The sequence below is a fragment of the Ursus maritimus genome, unplaced genomic scaffold, assembly GCF_017311325.1.
Source record: "Ursus maritimus isolate PB19 unplaced genomic scaffold, ASM1731132v1 scaffold_15, whole genome shotgun sequence".
Lineage (NCBI taxonomy): Eukaryota > Metazoa > Chordata > Mammalia > Carnivora > Ursidae > Ursus > Ursus maritimus.
The window spans coordinates 26076115-26093910 of record NW_024423897.1 but is presented as its reverse complement, the minus strand read 5'-3'; the positions used below and the strand labels follow the sequence as shown (position 1 = coordinate 26093910).

Sequence of the window (17796 nt, the reverse complement as noted above, 5' to 3'; positions counted from 1 at the left end):
GAAGCTTGTGGTGATATGTACTGTCTCTGTTTGTCTAATCCAAAGGCCTGCCGCATGAACAGGCTGAGCTCATTATATGACTCAAAAACCTTAGAACAGTCACTTGTGTAACAAAAACTGTCTGGCAACAAGGGGTATTTCCAGCGGGAGAGATGTAATTTCTTGTCAGCAAGGACTAGTGCATACTTGTTCCTTAAGAAAAGAAGAGAAATATAATGAACATGTTATGGCCAATAAAAAATTCCATTCATATATGAGCTGATATTATAGTTCTAACTTTTTAACTAAGAAAAATAGGAATAAAGCTCTATGTGTGTTATAAATATAACAGCTTGTCTATAGGAGATATGGAAGAGAATTTTAGATGAATAAGAAACATTCATTCTATGACATATATCAAAGAGTATGCCACATGTAGGTTGGTAATAACAGTACTTGGTATTTACTGATATTTGCAATATTTAAAAGTACTGAGTACTCTTTCTTTGCCAAACACATAATACCCACAATGGCTCTATTATTACTCCTTTTACAAATGAGGGTACTGGGACTTAGAAACGTTAAGTAGTTTGCCTAAGATTACAGAGCTAAGAAGTAATGTGCATTTGGTAGATTAATGCAAAACAGAGATAAGATGTTTCAAGTGTACATATTTTTTAAGTATCCAAGGAAGAGAGTGGCAGAAGGTAATTGGCATTTATAAAAAATATTTAATTCTATTGTCATATAAACTTTATAAACTAAGATCAACTTCATTCAGTATTTTGGATTAAAATTTCTGTTACAAAACAGCATTGCCTGGACAGAGATGGCAGTTACCATCTGTCTTTTCATTCTCTCATAGACAGTGATTTGTCATGTAAGTTAGGAGCCGGAGCACAAGGGTTTTACCCTCAGCTTCCCCAGACCTAGCTGGGTGACTTTGAAAAAGTCACATAACCTCTCTGGAGCACAAAGAGAGGGCCATCCCTACCAAACTGGAATGTTTTGAGCACCTGGTGAGAGAATAAAAGTAAAGCACTTCACTGGTGAAATCCAAATAAAATCTGTAGTTTAGTTTAAAAAAGGAAAAAAAAGTAAAGCACTTCAAACACTAAACCACTCTAGGAAAAATAACCAAAGAGTACAGTCTTCTGTACTTGGAAAACTGTAAAACACTAATGAAAGAAATTGATGACTCAAAGAAATGGAAAGATATTCCATGCGCATGGAGTAGAAGAACAAATATTGTTAAAATGTCTATACTACCCAAAGAAATCTACACATTTAGTACAATCCCTATCAAAATACCAACAGCATTATTTGAGCTAGAACACACAACCCCAAAATTTGTGTGGAACCCCAAAAGGCCCTGAATTGCCAAAGCAATCTTGAAAAAGAAAAGCAAAGCTAGAGGCATCACAATTCTAGACTTCTAGTTATATTACAATGCTATAGTAATCAACGGTATAGTAATGGCACAAAAATAGACACACAGATCAATGGAACAGAATAGAACACCAGAAATAAGCCCACAACTATACAGTCAGTTAATCGTCAGTAAAACAGGAAAAAGACAGTCTCTTCAACAAATGATGTTGGGAAAACTGGACAACTACGTACAAAAGAGAGAAGCTTTCTTACGTCATACACAAAAATAAATTCAAAATGAATTAAAGACCTAGATGTGAGGCAGGAAACCATCAAAATCCTAGAAGAGGACACAGGCAGTAACCTCTCTGACATCAGCCATAGCATTTTTTTCTTGATATGTCTCCTGAGGCAAGGGAAACAAAAGCAAAAAATAAATTATTGGGACTACATCAAAATAAAAAGCTTCTGCATAGTGAAGGAAACAATCAAAAGAACTAAAAGGCAACCTAGTGAATGGGGAAAGACATTTGCAAATGATGTATCTGATAAAGGATTAATGTGCCCAAAATATATAAAGAACTTATGAGACTCGGGACACCCAGTGGCTCAGTCAGTTAAGCATCTGACTCTTGATTTCAGCTCAGGTCTTGATCTCAGGGTCATGAGCCTACAAAAAAAAAAAAAAAAAAAAAAGAACATATGGAATTCAACACCCAAAAAATAATCCAATTTTAAAAAGGGCAAAGGCATAAACAGACATTTCTCCAAAGAAGGCCTCTAGATGGCCAACAGATACATGAAAAGATGTTCATCATCACTTATCATCAGAGAAATGAAAATCAAAACTATTATGAGATATCACCTCACACCTGTACAAATAGCTAAAATCAACAACACAAGAAACAACAGATGTTGGCAAGGATGAGGAGAAAGGGGAACCCTCTCGCACTGTTGGTGGGAATGCAAACTGGTGCAGCCACTGTGGAAACCAGTATGGAGGTTCCTTAAAACGTTAAATATAGAACTACCCTATGATCCAGTAATTGCACTACTGGGAATTTACTCAAAGAATAAAAAAAAAAACACTAATTCAAAGGGATACATGCACCCCTGTGTTTATAGCAGCATAATCTACAATAACCAAGATATGGAAGTAGCCCAAGTGTCCATCTGTTGATGAATCGATAAAGAAAATGTGTGTGTGTGTGTATATATACATATATATATATACACACACACACACACATATATATGCATATATCTCGGAATATTATTCAGCCATAAAAATGAATGAAATCTTACCATTTGTAACAACATGGATGAATGTAGAGAATATAATGCTAATTGAAATAACTCAGAGAAAGACAAATACTATATGATTTCACTATTCTGTGGAATTTAAGAAACAAAACAAATAAGCAAAGGGAAAAAAGAGAAAAAAATCAAGAAACAGACTCTTAATTATAGAGAACAAACTGATGGTTACCAGAAGGGATGTGGGGGGTGGGAGGATGGGTGAAATAGGTGATGGGAACTAAGGAGGGCACTTGTGATGAGCACAGGGTGATGTTTGGAAGTGTTGAATCACTATATTGTACACCAGAAGCTAATATTACACTGCATGCTAATGGGAATTAAAATAAAAATAAAAAAAGAAACAGAAATAGACTATATCCACTGTTTTTTAAAAAAAGAAATATATCCACCATTTAAAAAAAAAAAACCACGAAGTCACTATGCATATGTGAAAGACTCTCCTTAGCACTGTGTAAAAATACATAGGAAGAAAATCAGGATTTTTAATAACAAGTTCCTCCCTACCTCTCTCCACCGCCTGTTTCTCAGCCATTTCTCATCTGTCATCAATTAGCTTCCATGAATATTGGATTAGCTTCAGTCCATTTCTTCTTCTTCTTGGCCAAGAATGCTATTCTGATCCCTTTTCCAAAATAATCATGTCTTTGTCTTTCATTATGGCCTTTAAATATTAGCCAATATCATCCTTTATGTCTTTTTCCAAAGATAAAATTCTCTTGCCATTAGGTTATCCTGGCAGTGCCATTTAACATGCTTACTTTGTTTATTCTCAGAGTTCGCTTTCATTTTAAACCCATGGCATATATATTCCATTTTGTTCTTTCATTACATTTTATTTTCACTAACTTGTAACTTAGTCCAATTTTTGATTCTGGAAAGGCATTAGAAGTCTGACTCTAATAGTCTTATACTTTTAAGCTTCAAAACTTAATATTTTTATAAATAATTATTATGTTATTGCCATATAACTAAACCATCACTCAACACTGTGAATACAGATGTGCACAATGGCATGTCTCCTAGCAACAAAGGCCTTCTCTAGGCAGCCAGTAGGGGCAGAAGAGTGAACCAAGTACCTTTCAGAACCCCATGGACCACCCTGGTGTTGATTGTTCATTTCTTTTCCACTAAGTTTAAATAAAATTTGTAGCTAAATTTTTTCCATGGTTTCTGTTATTTATCATAAGTAAAAATCTGTAGTAGAAAAGGCGCTTTAAATATCCCCTGCTCTGACTTCTTTCTCCCTTCCCCCACTCTGGACACAAATTTGTGTGTATACCTACACACACACACACACACACACACACACACATACACACCCATCTTTTGTGATTTGCATAGAGGATAGATCTGCTACTTCCAAATGTCTGGAGACCTTCAGTGATCTGTGAAAATTCTCCATGCCTCACTAGCTTGTCTTATAATTTAAAGCTTTCCACTATGTTAATGCCTGAATGTCTGTTCCGGGAACAAAGTTCATTTAAAAGTGAATGAGGGTTACACATGCACACCTTCCTGGTGGCCAGTTGTCTGAAACTTTTCCATCAGTCTAGCTCCATCCGAAGAGGGATTTGGGGAATACAAAGTGGCACAGGTGGAAACTGTTAATTTGTTTATGGCCAATAAGATGGGCAAACAAGAGTACCTGCTCTCTAGAAGAGTTCTAAGTAGAACTTACTATGATAGAATCAGGGGTTTGGAATGAAAGGACACTGGTGCAGATCTAGACTTTGTTGCCAATTAGACACTTAGACTTGGTTTTTTATAGGAAAACAGGAATAGTTGTGACACTTGACCTCTATTTATAAGGATCAAAGAAGACAGTGTGCATAAAACGTACTTTATAAACTATGAAGCAGTTTATAAATGTTGCTTTTCCAAATTTTATCATTGATAAAACAACCATCTGCCGAAACACCTTGTTGAAAGGTACTATCTCATGGGCTTTGATTTAGAAAAATGTGGTGGTCTTAAAAGTCATTCCTTCCCTTCGAAGAATGTGGAATTATATCATCACAAGGCTTTAAATTGAATATACCAGCTTTTGATTTTAACTTTAGAAAAACCTCATGTTGGATGAGTCAACATAACAGAATCAGCTTTTATTTGATTCATTTGCTTCCAGTGCAAAAGCTGATTTCCAGGCTTTTTATGAAACAGAACAATAGGCTTAAGATGTTTTAGCAATAATGAGGTTGGTGGACTCCACCAACTGAAAGACCTTGAGGGTTTAGCCATCCCCTATTTAAGGAAGCAATCTGGCAGCCGAAGGAGTCTGAGGTAGCATAATGAAGCTTAGAAAGTAAAATTGCCTTTCAACACATGCCAAAGGGTTTAACTATTAAATTTATAACAACAGTATTTCCCAACCAGGAGCTAAAAATGAACTCTCTTTACCTGTCTTCCTCCTTCCTGGAGACTTGAAGTCTTCATGGGTGATTTCTTTGCATCATAAACTCCTTTTACATTACAAGCAGGAAGCAAGTAGCTATATAGAACTCACCAGACCCCTTGTGTCATCGGTGCCTTGGAACTAAACGATGTAAGGAACAATATTTATACTTCTATACTCTAGACTTTGAAATTTCTTACATTAATATATTACATACAATAGGTTTCTAATCCTAAGTAAATATCCCCTTGCATGTCTGATAGATATCTCAAACTTCACATAGCTCATACTAAGCTCTTGAGCTCACCCTAACTCAAAATCTTGCTGTACTGAGAGTATCCCCCTTTGCTGATCATGACCACTTATTTCCTTCTAGTTTCTTAGCAGAGAAAACTTGGAGTCGTCCTTGACTCTGTGTGTGCGCACGTGCGTGTGTATGGGTGTGCGTATTTAAAAACTTAACCTCTCAAGAAATCCCGCTGGCCCTACCTTTAAAATATAACCAAAATTAAGATCACTTTTCACCAGCCCTGTAGGAGCCCCTCGTCACCTCTTTCCTGGATTTTGCATTTGCCTCGGAAGCGCTTTACCTGTTTAACCTTTGCCCGGTACAATAATTCTCAACAAAGCAGTCTTCAAAATCCTTCTAGAATATGTCAGATCATATCACTACTGTGCTAAAAACCCTCCAATGGCTTTCTCATGTCACTAAGAGGCAAAGCCATGTTCTTAGAATTTCGTCCCTATCTTATGGGATCTGGTCTCATTACCAATCTGACCGCATCACCTCCCACATTCTTCCTCATACACTGTGGTCCAACCACAGGACTTTTGCACTAGCTGTTCCCACAGCCTAGTAATCTTCCACCCGAGTCTTATGGTTTACTCCTTCACCTCCTTCAAGTCTTTGCTTAAATGGCACCTTCTTAGTGAGGCCCTCCCTGACCATTCTAATAAAGATTACAACACCCTCCACGCCATACTCCTAACTATCCTGCTGCTCTTTGCCACAAAGCACTGATCGTCATCACAATGTGTTTTATTTACTTATTAAATTTATTGTCTATCTTTTCCCACTAGAATGTCAGCTCCATGAGACCAGAAATGTTTGACTGCCTTATTCACCAATGTATCCCCAGTGCCTAGAATCAAGTCTGGCACATAGTAGGTCTGGCCACCATGTACAGCCTCACAGTTTGCATACTCAACAAGGCCAGAGCCTTCCATATAAATAGAATTTATATGGAAATGGTACCCTCTGGAGTTGTGCAAAATTTCAGCCCCACAGGATCTCAATAAACGTTTGTCGAATCAAAGAAAACATGTTTTGCCCTACTATTTTAAGTACACCTCTGTCAATAATCTCTAGAAAAATCGCTAGTATTAAAGGAACACTTGGAGGGTTTATAGACTCACAGACCAAAGGAAGATATTTATAACAGCCCCTGGATTGTGGGTTTAAAACTACCTACACCACCATAAATACTGTTTACTAACTAAACAAAGTATTTTGAATTCCACTGGAGGTGGGCAAATTGGCTATGTTTTGGAACTCTCATAATCACTATTTCCCCACAAGATAATTGAACAGTAAGTGTTATTTTAAGTCGTCTTGGAAGAATTCCCAGTTTCACTGTAGGAAAGAGAGTTTATATCTTGGGATTTTGTTTTGTTTTGAGAATCAGCACACATGACTGTTCATGCAGCTCTTCTGTCTGGTTGGGATTATGTTAAATCCATTCCTTCAAAGAAGTTTTACCATAGTCCAGCAGGGTTTACCCACTCACCTATCCTATCCTCCGCCTTTGTAACGTTTCCTCCTGGCATGTTTCTTCCTGTTACAGCTGATTACAGAAGATTTTATAGATAAAAATACCAGCCTCCCTCCTCTTCCTGTCTGATTAATATAAGAATGTCACAATTCCCTTGGAGTAGCCACCGGTGATGTCATAGCCTTTCCTTATGAGGATGAATTGTCAGGAACCAGGATTTCACTGAGGCCTGCATGTAGAAGTGAGGAGAGTCTACTGGAAACATTGCCAATAAAGGAGTTAATGATGGTCTTGAAACATTCTCTGTAGTCACTAGCATGACCTGGAGGCTACTGACTAATGTCGTTCGCCATATTGAAAGAATGAGTCATAGATTATGAGAACACCCTGGTTCTTTACCAGTCACCAAGATGATCTGGTCTTCCACTGTTATCTGTTGTCGTGTGTTAAGAGTTTAATATGACATCATACTGCCAGAGATTTACATGTATTCTCCAAGAGATTTACAAGTACTTTCACATCCTTTTTGTAAAGAGGCACACAGTTGTGCAGATGCTTCTTTTTCTCTCTTCTTCCCATTTGATTCATGTAGGAGGCCACAGCTCTCACAGCAGTAGTGGAGATGTCATACCCCCTCCTGAGTGTGAGATTATCAAATCCCAAACTCTTTGGTGAGGTTGGAGGAAGTGAGATGGGGATGTGTCCAGAGAACACTTAGTCAAGGGGAAACAGCAAGTAGCCTTTTGAGCTTTCTCATTGAGAAATAGGTAGCTGATGGTGCTTTACTGCTGAAAGCTCTGAAGAACAAGATGGTTAAATTTTAGATGAGAAACACTTAACTTTTACTCTTCAGTGTGTTTCTTGCTCTTGGGCTGGTGAGGATGGATGGAAAATACGCATAATAAAAGTCTCCCAAATTACCACCTTTAGTACTATTTAAACATAATCTGCTCTTACCTACATTATGAACAGTACAGCCTGGGCCCACAGTGTGGATGTGCTCTTACAAGTTGACCTTGGCTGGTGTCCTTCCAGTCCACAGCCTCCTTACACACCACACAGCCATACCCTCATTGCGGTAGGCACGTCCCGATTATCCATTTCCAGATCTACTCCTCTATTATTCTGGAACCCAGCCCATTTGTCCAGATAGATTACCCAATCTGGGCCCTATGCCAGGCCTTTGTGCAGCTAAGAGGAAGGAGAATAAGCTAAGGGTTAAGAGTTTGGGCTTCAGAATCAGTTACACATAGCTCTCAGTAACTGTGTGAATCATTAACTGTCTTTCAAAATAATCTGTATTTTCCTCTTTCCATGGTTATTCACACTCTTCCCTCTGCTGAGAATGATGACTGCCACTTTCATCCTTCAATATCCATTTTTACATCCTCTGACAATTTTAATATTTGTTCCAGAGAGGAACTTATTTATATCTTTGTGTTCATTTGTATTGTTATTGTTTTACTTGTCATGCATCTTCAACAGCTTTACTAGATTTAGTAGACAGGCATGCACCTTAGTCTTTTTGTATCCATTGTGGCACTTAGTGTGAGGCACATGTTGTTTAATCAACAATGATAAAATATTTATACAGACGGCTCATGAAAGAATTTAAGTTTCATCTAATCTTCCAACCCTGACAAGGAAAAAAACATTGAATCAAATATGCTTCCTTTGTAACTGAATGCTGCTGAGTAATTAACCTACTATAGATTCTGAAGATAAGAATGGACACTTTCTGTCTATTCTTCTGTGACCAGAAATGTTAGGTGAGTGACTCCACCGAGAAACACTTTGTCTCTAGTTGGAGAAGCTCTGTAGGAAATGAAACTAACCAAAAGGAGGATGTGAACACCAGTCTCCAGCCTCTGCATCCTGTGTCCTGGCTACAAACATGTTACACATAAGGAAGGCTCCATAGTATATTGCTCTGTGTTTTTGCTAAGGATCCTCTTATATAGACAGTAAAACCACTTAGATAACTCATCTGCTCCCTAAGTAAATTAACATATGAAAATACTTAGGACAAGAAAAGCGCTCAACAAATGTTAGTTTTTGCTTTTGGTTTTAATATTGTTCATTCTTTAAAGTTGTGCTGACCGGGGCGCCTGGGTAGCGCAGTCGTTAAAGCGTCTGCCTTCGGCTCAGGGCGTGATCCCGGCGTGCCGGGATCGAGTCCCACATCGGGCTCCTCTGCTGGGAGCCTGCTTCTTCCTCTCTCACTCCCCTGCTGTGTTCCCTCTCTCGCTGGCTGTCTCTCTGTCACATAAATAAATAAAATCTTTAAAAAAAAAATAAATAAAAAATAAAGTTGTGCTGACCAATATGGCAGCCACTAGCCACATGTGGCTACTGAGCACTTGAAATGTTACTTCTCCGTACTGATTTGTGCTCTGAGGATAAAATACACACTGAATTTCAAAGACTTAGTATGGAAAAAAGAATGTCATATAGCTCAATAATAATCTTTATAATGATTACATACTAGTTTGGATATATCAAGTTAGATAAAACATAATAAATTGAATTTCACCTTTGCTTCTTATTGTATTAATGTGACTACTAGAAAATTTTTAATTAACATATGCAGATCACATTTGTGGCCTGCATTATATTTCTATAATGTATTGCGGATATTTATTAAAGTCTTGATCAGCTAAGAGAAAAAGAAAAAGAACAAATTATAGCTGAACAAATATGAACTATTTTCTTATTAAAAATTTGAATTTAATATGGGGCATTTTGTTCGTTGTTTTGTGGTCTGTTTTAATCTTTAAGAAACTATACTAAGATTTTACATCTAATGAAAAAACATTCCTATTTCTAGGTTACTGGTTGGTTCACCTTGGAGTGGCTTTCCTGCGAACCGAATGGGAGATGTGTATAAATGTCCTGTTGATCTGTCCACTGCTACATGTGAAAAACTGAATTTGGAAAGTAAGTGGTAACTAGCAATCTGATGTTTTACAAATAACAAGATCTCATTTGATATAACTCTAACTAAAAAAAATAATAAAATCATAGTCTGTCTTAAGAAACCTAGACAACTTTTTTGCCTTTATATCTTTAGTCATGTGGGGTCCAATTGTATCCAAATTTCCAGCACAGCTTAAAAACCTGATTTAGTAAGATGCATGAGAAATGTGCTGCCTTTTGGACCATCTACCCCCAGATTGTGGACTAGTTTCCATCAATGTTTAGGATTATTTTCCTGATTATTTACAGATAACTAAGTCCATCCATACCTTTCTTCCTCCTTAAACCATTAGGTATAGACCTGTCAATACTAATGTTGCATTTAGAGATGCTGAGAAACACCTGTTTCTGGTTTTATCTAAATGATTGCATTCCAACAAAAAACATTGTCACTTTTTGGAATACTTTGTAAGTGTTTGGAATTGCTGTTTTAATTATCCATATCTCAGATGCTCTCTATTAATGCAAAAAATTATTAAAGATGCAAGACTGAAAAGCTAAACAAGTCATATTTCCATGCAATATCTCTTGATGCATCTAAAAAATTACTCAATTGAATCATCATCCTCATGCAAAAACAAAACAAAACAAAACAGAAAAAACAGCACTGAGGAGTCTTAGTGTTCCAAAGAACTAAAGCATTGATTAGGAAAATACAGCGTTAAGGAATCAAGGGAAAGTAGAGATTCAAAAACAGTGATTAAGACTTAGAAGTAAGGGCATGTTTCTTGCACATCTCTGCGTACCTAATTTCTAACATCATTTCTGGCATATAATAGGAGTTCAATAAACATGAGGTGGTAGGAATATCAGTGCTGTCAAATGCTACAGGGGCTGAAGGGTATGAAGACTGAGTACAGATCGTCGGCATCTATAGGGAGATAATGGGTGAACTAGATCAGTGCTCTCCAAACATTTTGAACACTCATCTACATAAAACATAAGTAATACATATTATAAATATATATACATATACATGTTTCTAAAAATAAAAATGTATACATTAAGGGTGAATGTTCAAACAATTTATTATATAGTTCATTTTATTATAACATCCCAATGTATCATATCACCTATAACTTTTGAACAGTCATCTCAATGTATATATTTTTTATTTTTAAAATATTATAAAAGAATTTATAAGAATAAGCACTGGGGTTTTTTTGTAAGCAATAAATTACTAAATTCTACTCCTGAAACAAAGTTTTAAAAAATACATGTAAAAGAATGAAAACACACACATAGCAGTTCCATTATTTTCTTTCTGCACTCCAGCAGATCACATTTTGCAACTTTCTTGCCGAGAATATGAATCTACTAGTGTTGAGGGGAGAAAATAGGTCACAATGAATTTAGGAGCATGTGAGGTATGAACAAGTTCTATAAGTAACGGTAGACCTTTTTTTCCAGAAGTTGAGGAGTGAAGGAGAATTGGGAAAATAGTTCTATGGAGTAGCAGGGTTGAGTGAAGACTTTCCTAATAAAAAGGAGATGATCTTGTGTGTAGGAAGAGTAGAAGGAGGTAATAAAAAGGAGTAACCATTAGTCAAGAATAGAAGTGACTGGTTGGGGGGGGGCCTGGGTAGCGCAGTCGTTAAGCAGATCCTTCGGATCAGGGCATGATCCCGGCATTATGGGATCGAGCCCCACATCAGGCTCCTCCGCTGCGAGCCTGCCTTCTTCCTCTCCCACTCCTCTGCTTGTGTTCCCACTCTGGCTGGCTGTCTCTCTGTCAAATAAATAAATAAAATCTTAAAAAAAAAAAAAAAAGAAGTGACTGGTCGGAATTAACATCACTCACTGGTCCATGGAAAAATTAGACTTAGAAAGATTGTTCCTGGGGCGCCTGGGTGGCACAGCGGTTAAGCGTCTGCCTTCGGCTCAGGGCGTGATCCCGGCGTTCTGGGATGGAGCCCCACATCAGCCTCCTCCGCTATGAGCCTGCTTCTTCCTCTCCCACTCCCCCTGCTTGTGTTCCCTCTCTCGCTGGCTGTCTCTCTCTCTGTCAAATAAATAAATAAAATCTTAAAAAAAAAAAAAGATTGTTCCCTTCTCAAAGACACAAAGGAAAGAGAGAACAAGGAGGAAGTTCCAAGAATGACCTTTAAATAAAGATAATAAAACAATCACCCTGGGTCAAGGGGGATAAATCAAAGTGACAATGTTGGCTTGGCAAAGATTAGAGAACTTGAGCATATAATACTATTGAAGAGAATTGCAATGTTCTGTAGCTCAAGAATGGATACAGTGGATGATGCCCTAGTTCAGTGGGAGAGAGGAGGTAGGGGAGGTGTATTTATTATTTTACATGACTAGTCTCATGATTTCCTTTTAAAATTCACTCACTAATGTTTTGGTCCAGATTCTACTGCATAGCATTTTTTGATAACACTTTAAGGATTTTTTTTTCTGATCTAGAATAAAGCATTAGATGGAGCTGTCGAGACCTTGAAAAGAGTAGGTTGGCAAATTGGAGACCAAATCGTGTCCTCAAATGTGTTTTGTTTGGCCAGCACTTTGTTTTAAAAAATTTTTTAATTTAAATACCTATAAGTCATGCCCTTTCCACACACCACTCCCTAATATCTGACATTCTGTAACTTCACACATTTAAGGATACAAGCTACCAGATCACTGAAGGTCCCTCATTTCTTTACATGGGATTATATAATGTGAGCAACTGTGTATATGACAGTAAATTCAATGCTACACATAAACATCAGTGTGTGCGGTTTTTTTTTTAACAAGTTTAAATAAATGGTGAAGATTTATTCGATTTTTTAAATCTTTTTCCCTTTGAAAGCTGCCACAAGCATTCCCAATGTTACCGAAATGAAAACCAACATGAGCCTTGGCTTGACCCTCACAAGGAACATGGGAACCGGAGGATTTCTTGTGAGTGTTTACCTTTCAAATTCTCATCCATTTCAAGAAAGTACGAAGTTGGTGTCTTCTCACCATCCCACCTATCAAATCAAATCTTGACATTTAAATATTAGAGTTTGCTTTCGGATAAATCATACAACATGGATATCCAACATGAAATACCATCTGTTGATGTATAGACTTCTTAAGATATTCAGCAAAACCATTGCCACAGAATGTCTCAGAAAAAAGCAGCACAAGGAACACCAATTCTTTGCCTTTGGAAAGTATGCCTAGCATTTGTTGATAATAGCAGAATTCCAGGTTTCATTTCTCCTTCCCATAGGAACATTCAAGATAGGTACTGTTAATTCAGAGAGTGGATTTCAAAGCTGAAGAGTATTTCTGTCTTTAGTCCTTTGCTATAACTGTTGGCAAATCTGGTATCTTCGAAGTCATGGCTTGGTCTCTTCTTATTTCATGCTAGTGTTTACTCTCATTTAGTTTCTAGAATGCTGTGAAAAGACATTCCAAATCAATGAGATAAAATACCTTCTTTAACAAGTGGTCTGGGACAATTAATTGGTAAATAACTTGTGTATCCAAGTATACTTTCAAGTGAATTAAAGAGTTAATATAAAAAAACTAGAAGAAATGGAAATTTTCTGAAAGAAGGAAAAATTTCTGAGCTTAGAACTAACAGAAGAAATAATATAGGAAATTGTTGAAAAGATTTGACTATATAAAAAAAAATGAAAACCATCACATACCAAAAAAAATTTTAAGGCAAATAAAATCCAATCTTATTAGACATTTCCACCAGCTCATAGATGATCCTACGTATATCACCCTGTTATAGCCATAGAATGCTTAATTTAACTTTACATTAGTTATGTCTATACCATTGACATGCTAACTTAAAAGCCGATATGTATAACTGAATTATTCTAAAAATATAATCAATTTTTAACAATGTCATTCTACTTCTACTAATAGATACTAGCATTCAGACATTGGTATTCAGACATCAGTTATTGCTTATAATATGTGTAATTCAAAGCAAAATAGAATATTGCAATGAATCTTCATGGTTTATGACATTCTAAAGTCTTTATAATAGGGTTGCTTTCCTCTTTTTTTGTTTGCTTGTTTGTTTTTAAGGTTGAATAAATTCAGGAAGAGGAAAATATTGAGATATAGGGATTACAGGATGTACTTCAAAATTTTTAATGTGTAACTTGAGATAAAGTAATTTAAATTGCTAGAAAATTTAAGAGACTAATTTAACAACCAATGTAGCAACCAGAGAAGGAGGGAAGGGGGAGGGAGGGAGAGAGAGGAAAAAAGAAAGGAAAAAAAAAAAAGGCTAAGCTTCCTTTACATACCTAAAAGGTCAAAATCTTAAGATACTCTTAAGAATTATGTGGAAAAGACTGACAATCATCACATTTTTTTGAAACTTCTTAAGTTCTGGGCTTAAAGCAGGAATGTAGTTCTGGCGTTAACAATTGGCACATTCTAATTTCAAGTTCTAAATGCTGTTTTCCATTGCTTTTAAAACAAAAAAAAAAGTCTTAAATACTGCATGAGTTATTGTTTTTCAAGGTGATTAAAAAAAAAACAAACAATTGGAGATGGGGATATAGGAATCAATGATTGGTATCTGTTATTTGGTAAACTAACCAAAGGCATCGATCGTGATTTTCCCCTGACTAATTGGCAAAATGAACCAGTTTTATAGAAGGAAGAACTATGGCTTATTCACTGAGCATGAACTATGAGCACAGCTGCTTTTCCTTTGAGCAACCAACAATTAAATCGGGTCAAATAAATTCCTTTTTATTCTTCCAATTGCTTTTTGCAAGTTCACCCTTTTTTGTTAAGTTCTAATAATTGATCCACAGCTTTACCTAACGTTACACTTTGTAGATGCTCTTTAAGACCTTGACTGGACTTCTCTTTCCCGTTTTTGTCCTTTCACATCTAGCAATTTAGGTATTATTTAATGTAATGTTTCCTGTATGATTTAATCACAATTGAAGCAGGAGTTCTTGGCGTTCAGGGGCTGCTGAAAAGGAGAGATTTGAGGTTGGGTTGATGGGAATAAGAAGAATTGTAGTTTGTCTGGTGTGGGCAAGGATGAAGGTTTTAGGTAGTAGAAATAGGGGGATCAGAAGTCCTCAAATAAATACTCGATAACAAAGTTAGAAACTGGCAGTTCCTGAACCTCACTGTGTTTGTTTAGCCCGTAGAGTGTTTATTTTAACTGGATTTTCACAAAGAGTTTGTCCTGTCGGGCTCTCCTTGAAAATTGGAAAGATCTGGCAAGGCTGGCAATGGGCAGGAGCCGCGGTGACCTGCCCCTGTGTATGAGGCCTGGGTTCTTCATTCATCACGGAGTCTACACGAGCCTGAACACTCCGAGGTTCCTGCCTGGTCCTGGTGCTTGTGGGCCTGTGGTTTCTGCTGAATAGTATAAGTGGTATATAGAGAGCATAAAATATAGGTGAACAATATAATCTTTGTTCAAGAATAACAACAGCAATGGTGCTGGCTCACAATTTTGTAGCCTTTGCTATTTACCCCGCACTGTTCTAAATGTTTTATATGTATAATCTTTACAACAACCTTAAAAAATAGTAGGTATGATGTATCCTCATTTACAGATTCAGTCCCTGAGGCCTCGGTAACTGAGAGACGGAAGATGAAGGAAAGCACCCTCTTTCTCTAAGCTTGGGGGATGACCCAAGGGGCTTTTCCCTGCACCACCACCAGCCTCCCAGTCCAGCTGCCACCTTCTTTCTCCCTTACTTCTGTTTGCTCTTTCTTTCTGAGACATTCTCTCCGAGGCTTTTTTTAACCTGCAAGTTATAAGAGTTGACAATTCCTAGTATCCTGTAAAGTCACAGAACTGATCTCTGAGTTTCACAAATGGAAAAGTAGAGGACTCATGTTTTCTGTATGTTTTGTCATTGCTCTCTCTTTGAAGACCTGTGGTCCCCTGTGGGCACAGCAGTGTGGAAGCCAATATTACACAACTGGTGTTTGTTCTGACGTCAGTGCCGATTTTCAGCTCTTAACCAGCTTCGCACCTGCAGTTCAGGGTAAGTGACGAATGTGCAGAGGGTATGAGCAGTGCCTTATGTGAAGGGGGAAGGCGGGATTTATCAAGTACCACCCAATTCCTCCAGTGCATTTTACTTTGTTCCATTTGCATATGAGTGTGAAGACTGAATTACCTATGGAATCTGTTTCTTTCATTTTTCCTGTGTAGCCTGCCCTGCCCTCATAGATGTTGTGGTTGTGTGTGATGAATCAAACAGCATTTATCCCTGGGAGGCAGTAAAGAATTTCTTGGAAAAATTTGTCCAAGGCCTGGATATAGGCCCCAAAAAAACACAGGTATGGGTTTGAATAATACATACACTAACCCACAACTTTCTTTCTGAGAAAATATTATTAGATATGAGGTCTTAATTTTTACATTTGTCAGATCCCCATATTGAATGCGCTTAATGGTAATCTTGACAGTTAATTGAAACTTGCACTACATTGAGTTGTGCTGTCCATGATATTGCTCAATGCTGGTCTTTAAGCTTTGAGATTTCTATTTCTGACACAGGCATCGGATATGAGATATAACATTTTTTGTGTGTGAGAGAGCAAGAGAAAGAGAGAGAAAGAGTGGGAGTTGGAGGAGGGGCAGAGGGAGAGAGAAAGAATCTCAAGCAGGCTCCAGACCCACCACAGAGCCTGACTTGAGGCTCAATCTCACAACCCCAAGATCATGACCAGAGCTGAAAACAAGTGTCGGATGCTTAACCAACTGAGCCACCCAGGTGCCCCTAGGATGTAGCATTTTAATCCTCTTTTTTTTTCTTATTTTTCCCTCCTATAACTCATGAATTTATTCATACATTTTAAAATCTATTATGTATTTTTTTCTTGACAGCCATTTGGACTAGTAATTAATTTCTTTTGTTTATTGTTTGCTGGTAAAACAATTGTCCTCGAATTCTGGGATTTTTTATAAAGACGTCCATAGACAGCATAATCCTATCTTTTGTTATTTTTTAGTCTTTTATTATATTTTAGTCTATGCTTCTTTTCTTACACAGGACAAGTCTTTTCAATAATTTTGTGTAGCTGTGTTTTAACGAGTGTTTAATTTGCTTTTCTGTCTTCTTGAGATAGGCATCCAAAACTCAGGAACAGAAGCTTCCTGCTTTCATAAAACTGAATAGCATTTCTTGTTAAAGTTCTGGGTCTTTTTTCTTTCTTTCTTTCTTCTTGGATTTGCCATTTCATTGCTCATTCTGGTTGTAGAAGCACATTGAACCAATATCAACAAGGATCAGTTCACAGTTAACCAGTGTATGTTTTGGGGTTGTTCCTGTCATCTGAGGCCTTAGTGTCCAACATCTAGTAACAATTGTTGGAACATTTTCCCCTAAATGCTTTGCAGTTAGCTATATTGAAATTTGATTTTCTGCTTTCCTGTACAGTATTATATGTTTTCCCCATTGACATTGCTTTTCAATACCAATAAGACACTAATGTCCACTGAAACTTTGGAGGTTTCACTGTGGGATTTTACCAGAAAATTCTGTGAATAAGACAGGTATAGGGGCACATGGGTGGCTCAGTCAGTTAAGTGTCTAACTTCAGCTCAGGTCATGATCTCGGGGTCCTGGGATGGAGCCCCGCATCAAGCCCCATGGCAAGATCCATGCTCAGCAGAGAGTCTCCTTGTCCCTCTCCTTCTGTCCCTCCCCCAGCTCATGCTCTCTCTCTCTCAAATAAATAAAATCTTTTTTAAAAAGAAGACTAGGTATAGCACTGATTTCTGTATAGCATCTTCTTAAAGCCCATCATAGGAGAAGTTTTCGTAAGTATCTGCTTATTTTATCTGCCTTTAAATGGATTACCCCATAGCGAGATTTGTTGTATTTAATAGTCTCTCGAACGGAATTTATGCCTTCCTCTTCTCGTCTTCCCACCCCAATGCACCTTCTTCATCTCTAGAGGTGCTTTACAGAGTCTCTTTTTCTTCCAATCTAAATTTGGCCTTTCCGTAAGTCCTAATATGCCACATTTCTTTAAGTCTTCTATTCATCATTC

At 37.3% G+C, this 17796-nt stretch overlaps 1 protein-coding gene across 1 annotated transcript in view; it reads left to right on the top strand.

Moving 5' to 3' along the window:
• The window catches only part of ITGA2 (integrin subunit alpha 2), a 108500-nt gene that overhangs the window by 32380 nt on the left and 58324 nt on the right, over positions 1 to 17796 (top strand). The window contains exons 3-6 of the mRNA XM_008692554.2: positions 9662 to 9771; positions 12614 to 12705; positions 15665 to 15779; positions 15950 to 16077. Coding sequence (XP_008690776.1) covers positions 9662 to 9771; positions 12614 to 12705; positions 15665 to 15779; positions 15950 to 16077 — 445 coding nt within the window. The remainder of the gene's footprint in view (positions 1 to 9661; positions 9772 to 12613; positions 12706 to 15664; positions 15780 to 15949; positions 16078 to 17796) is intronic.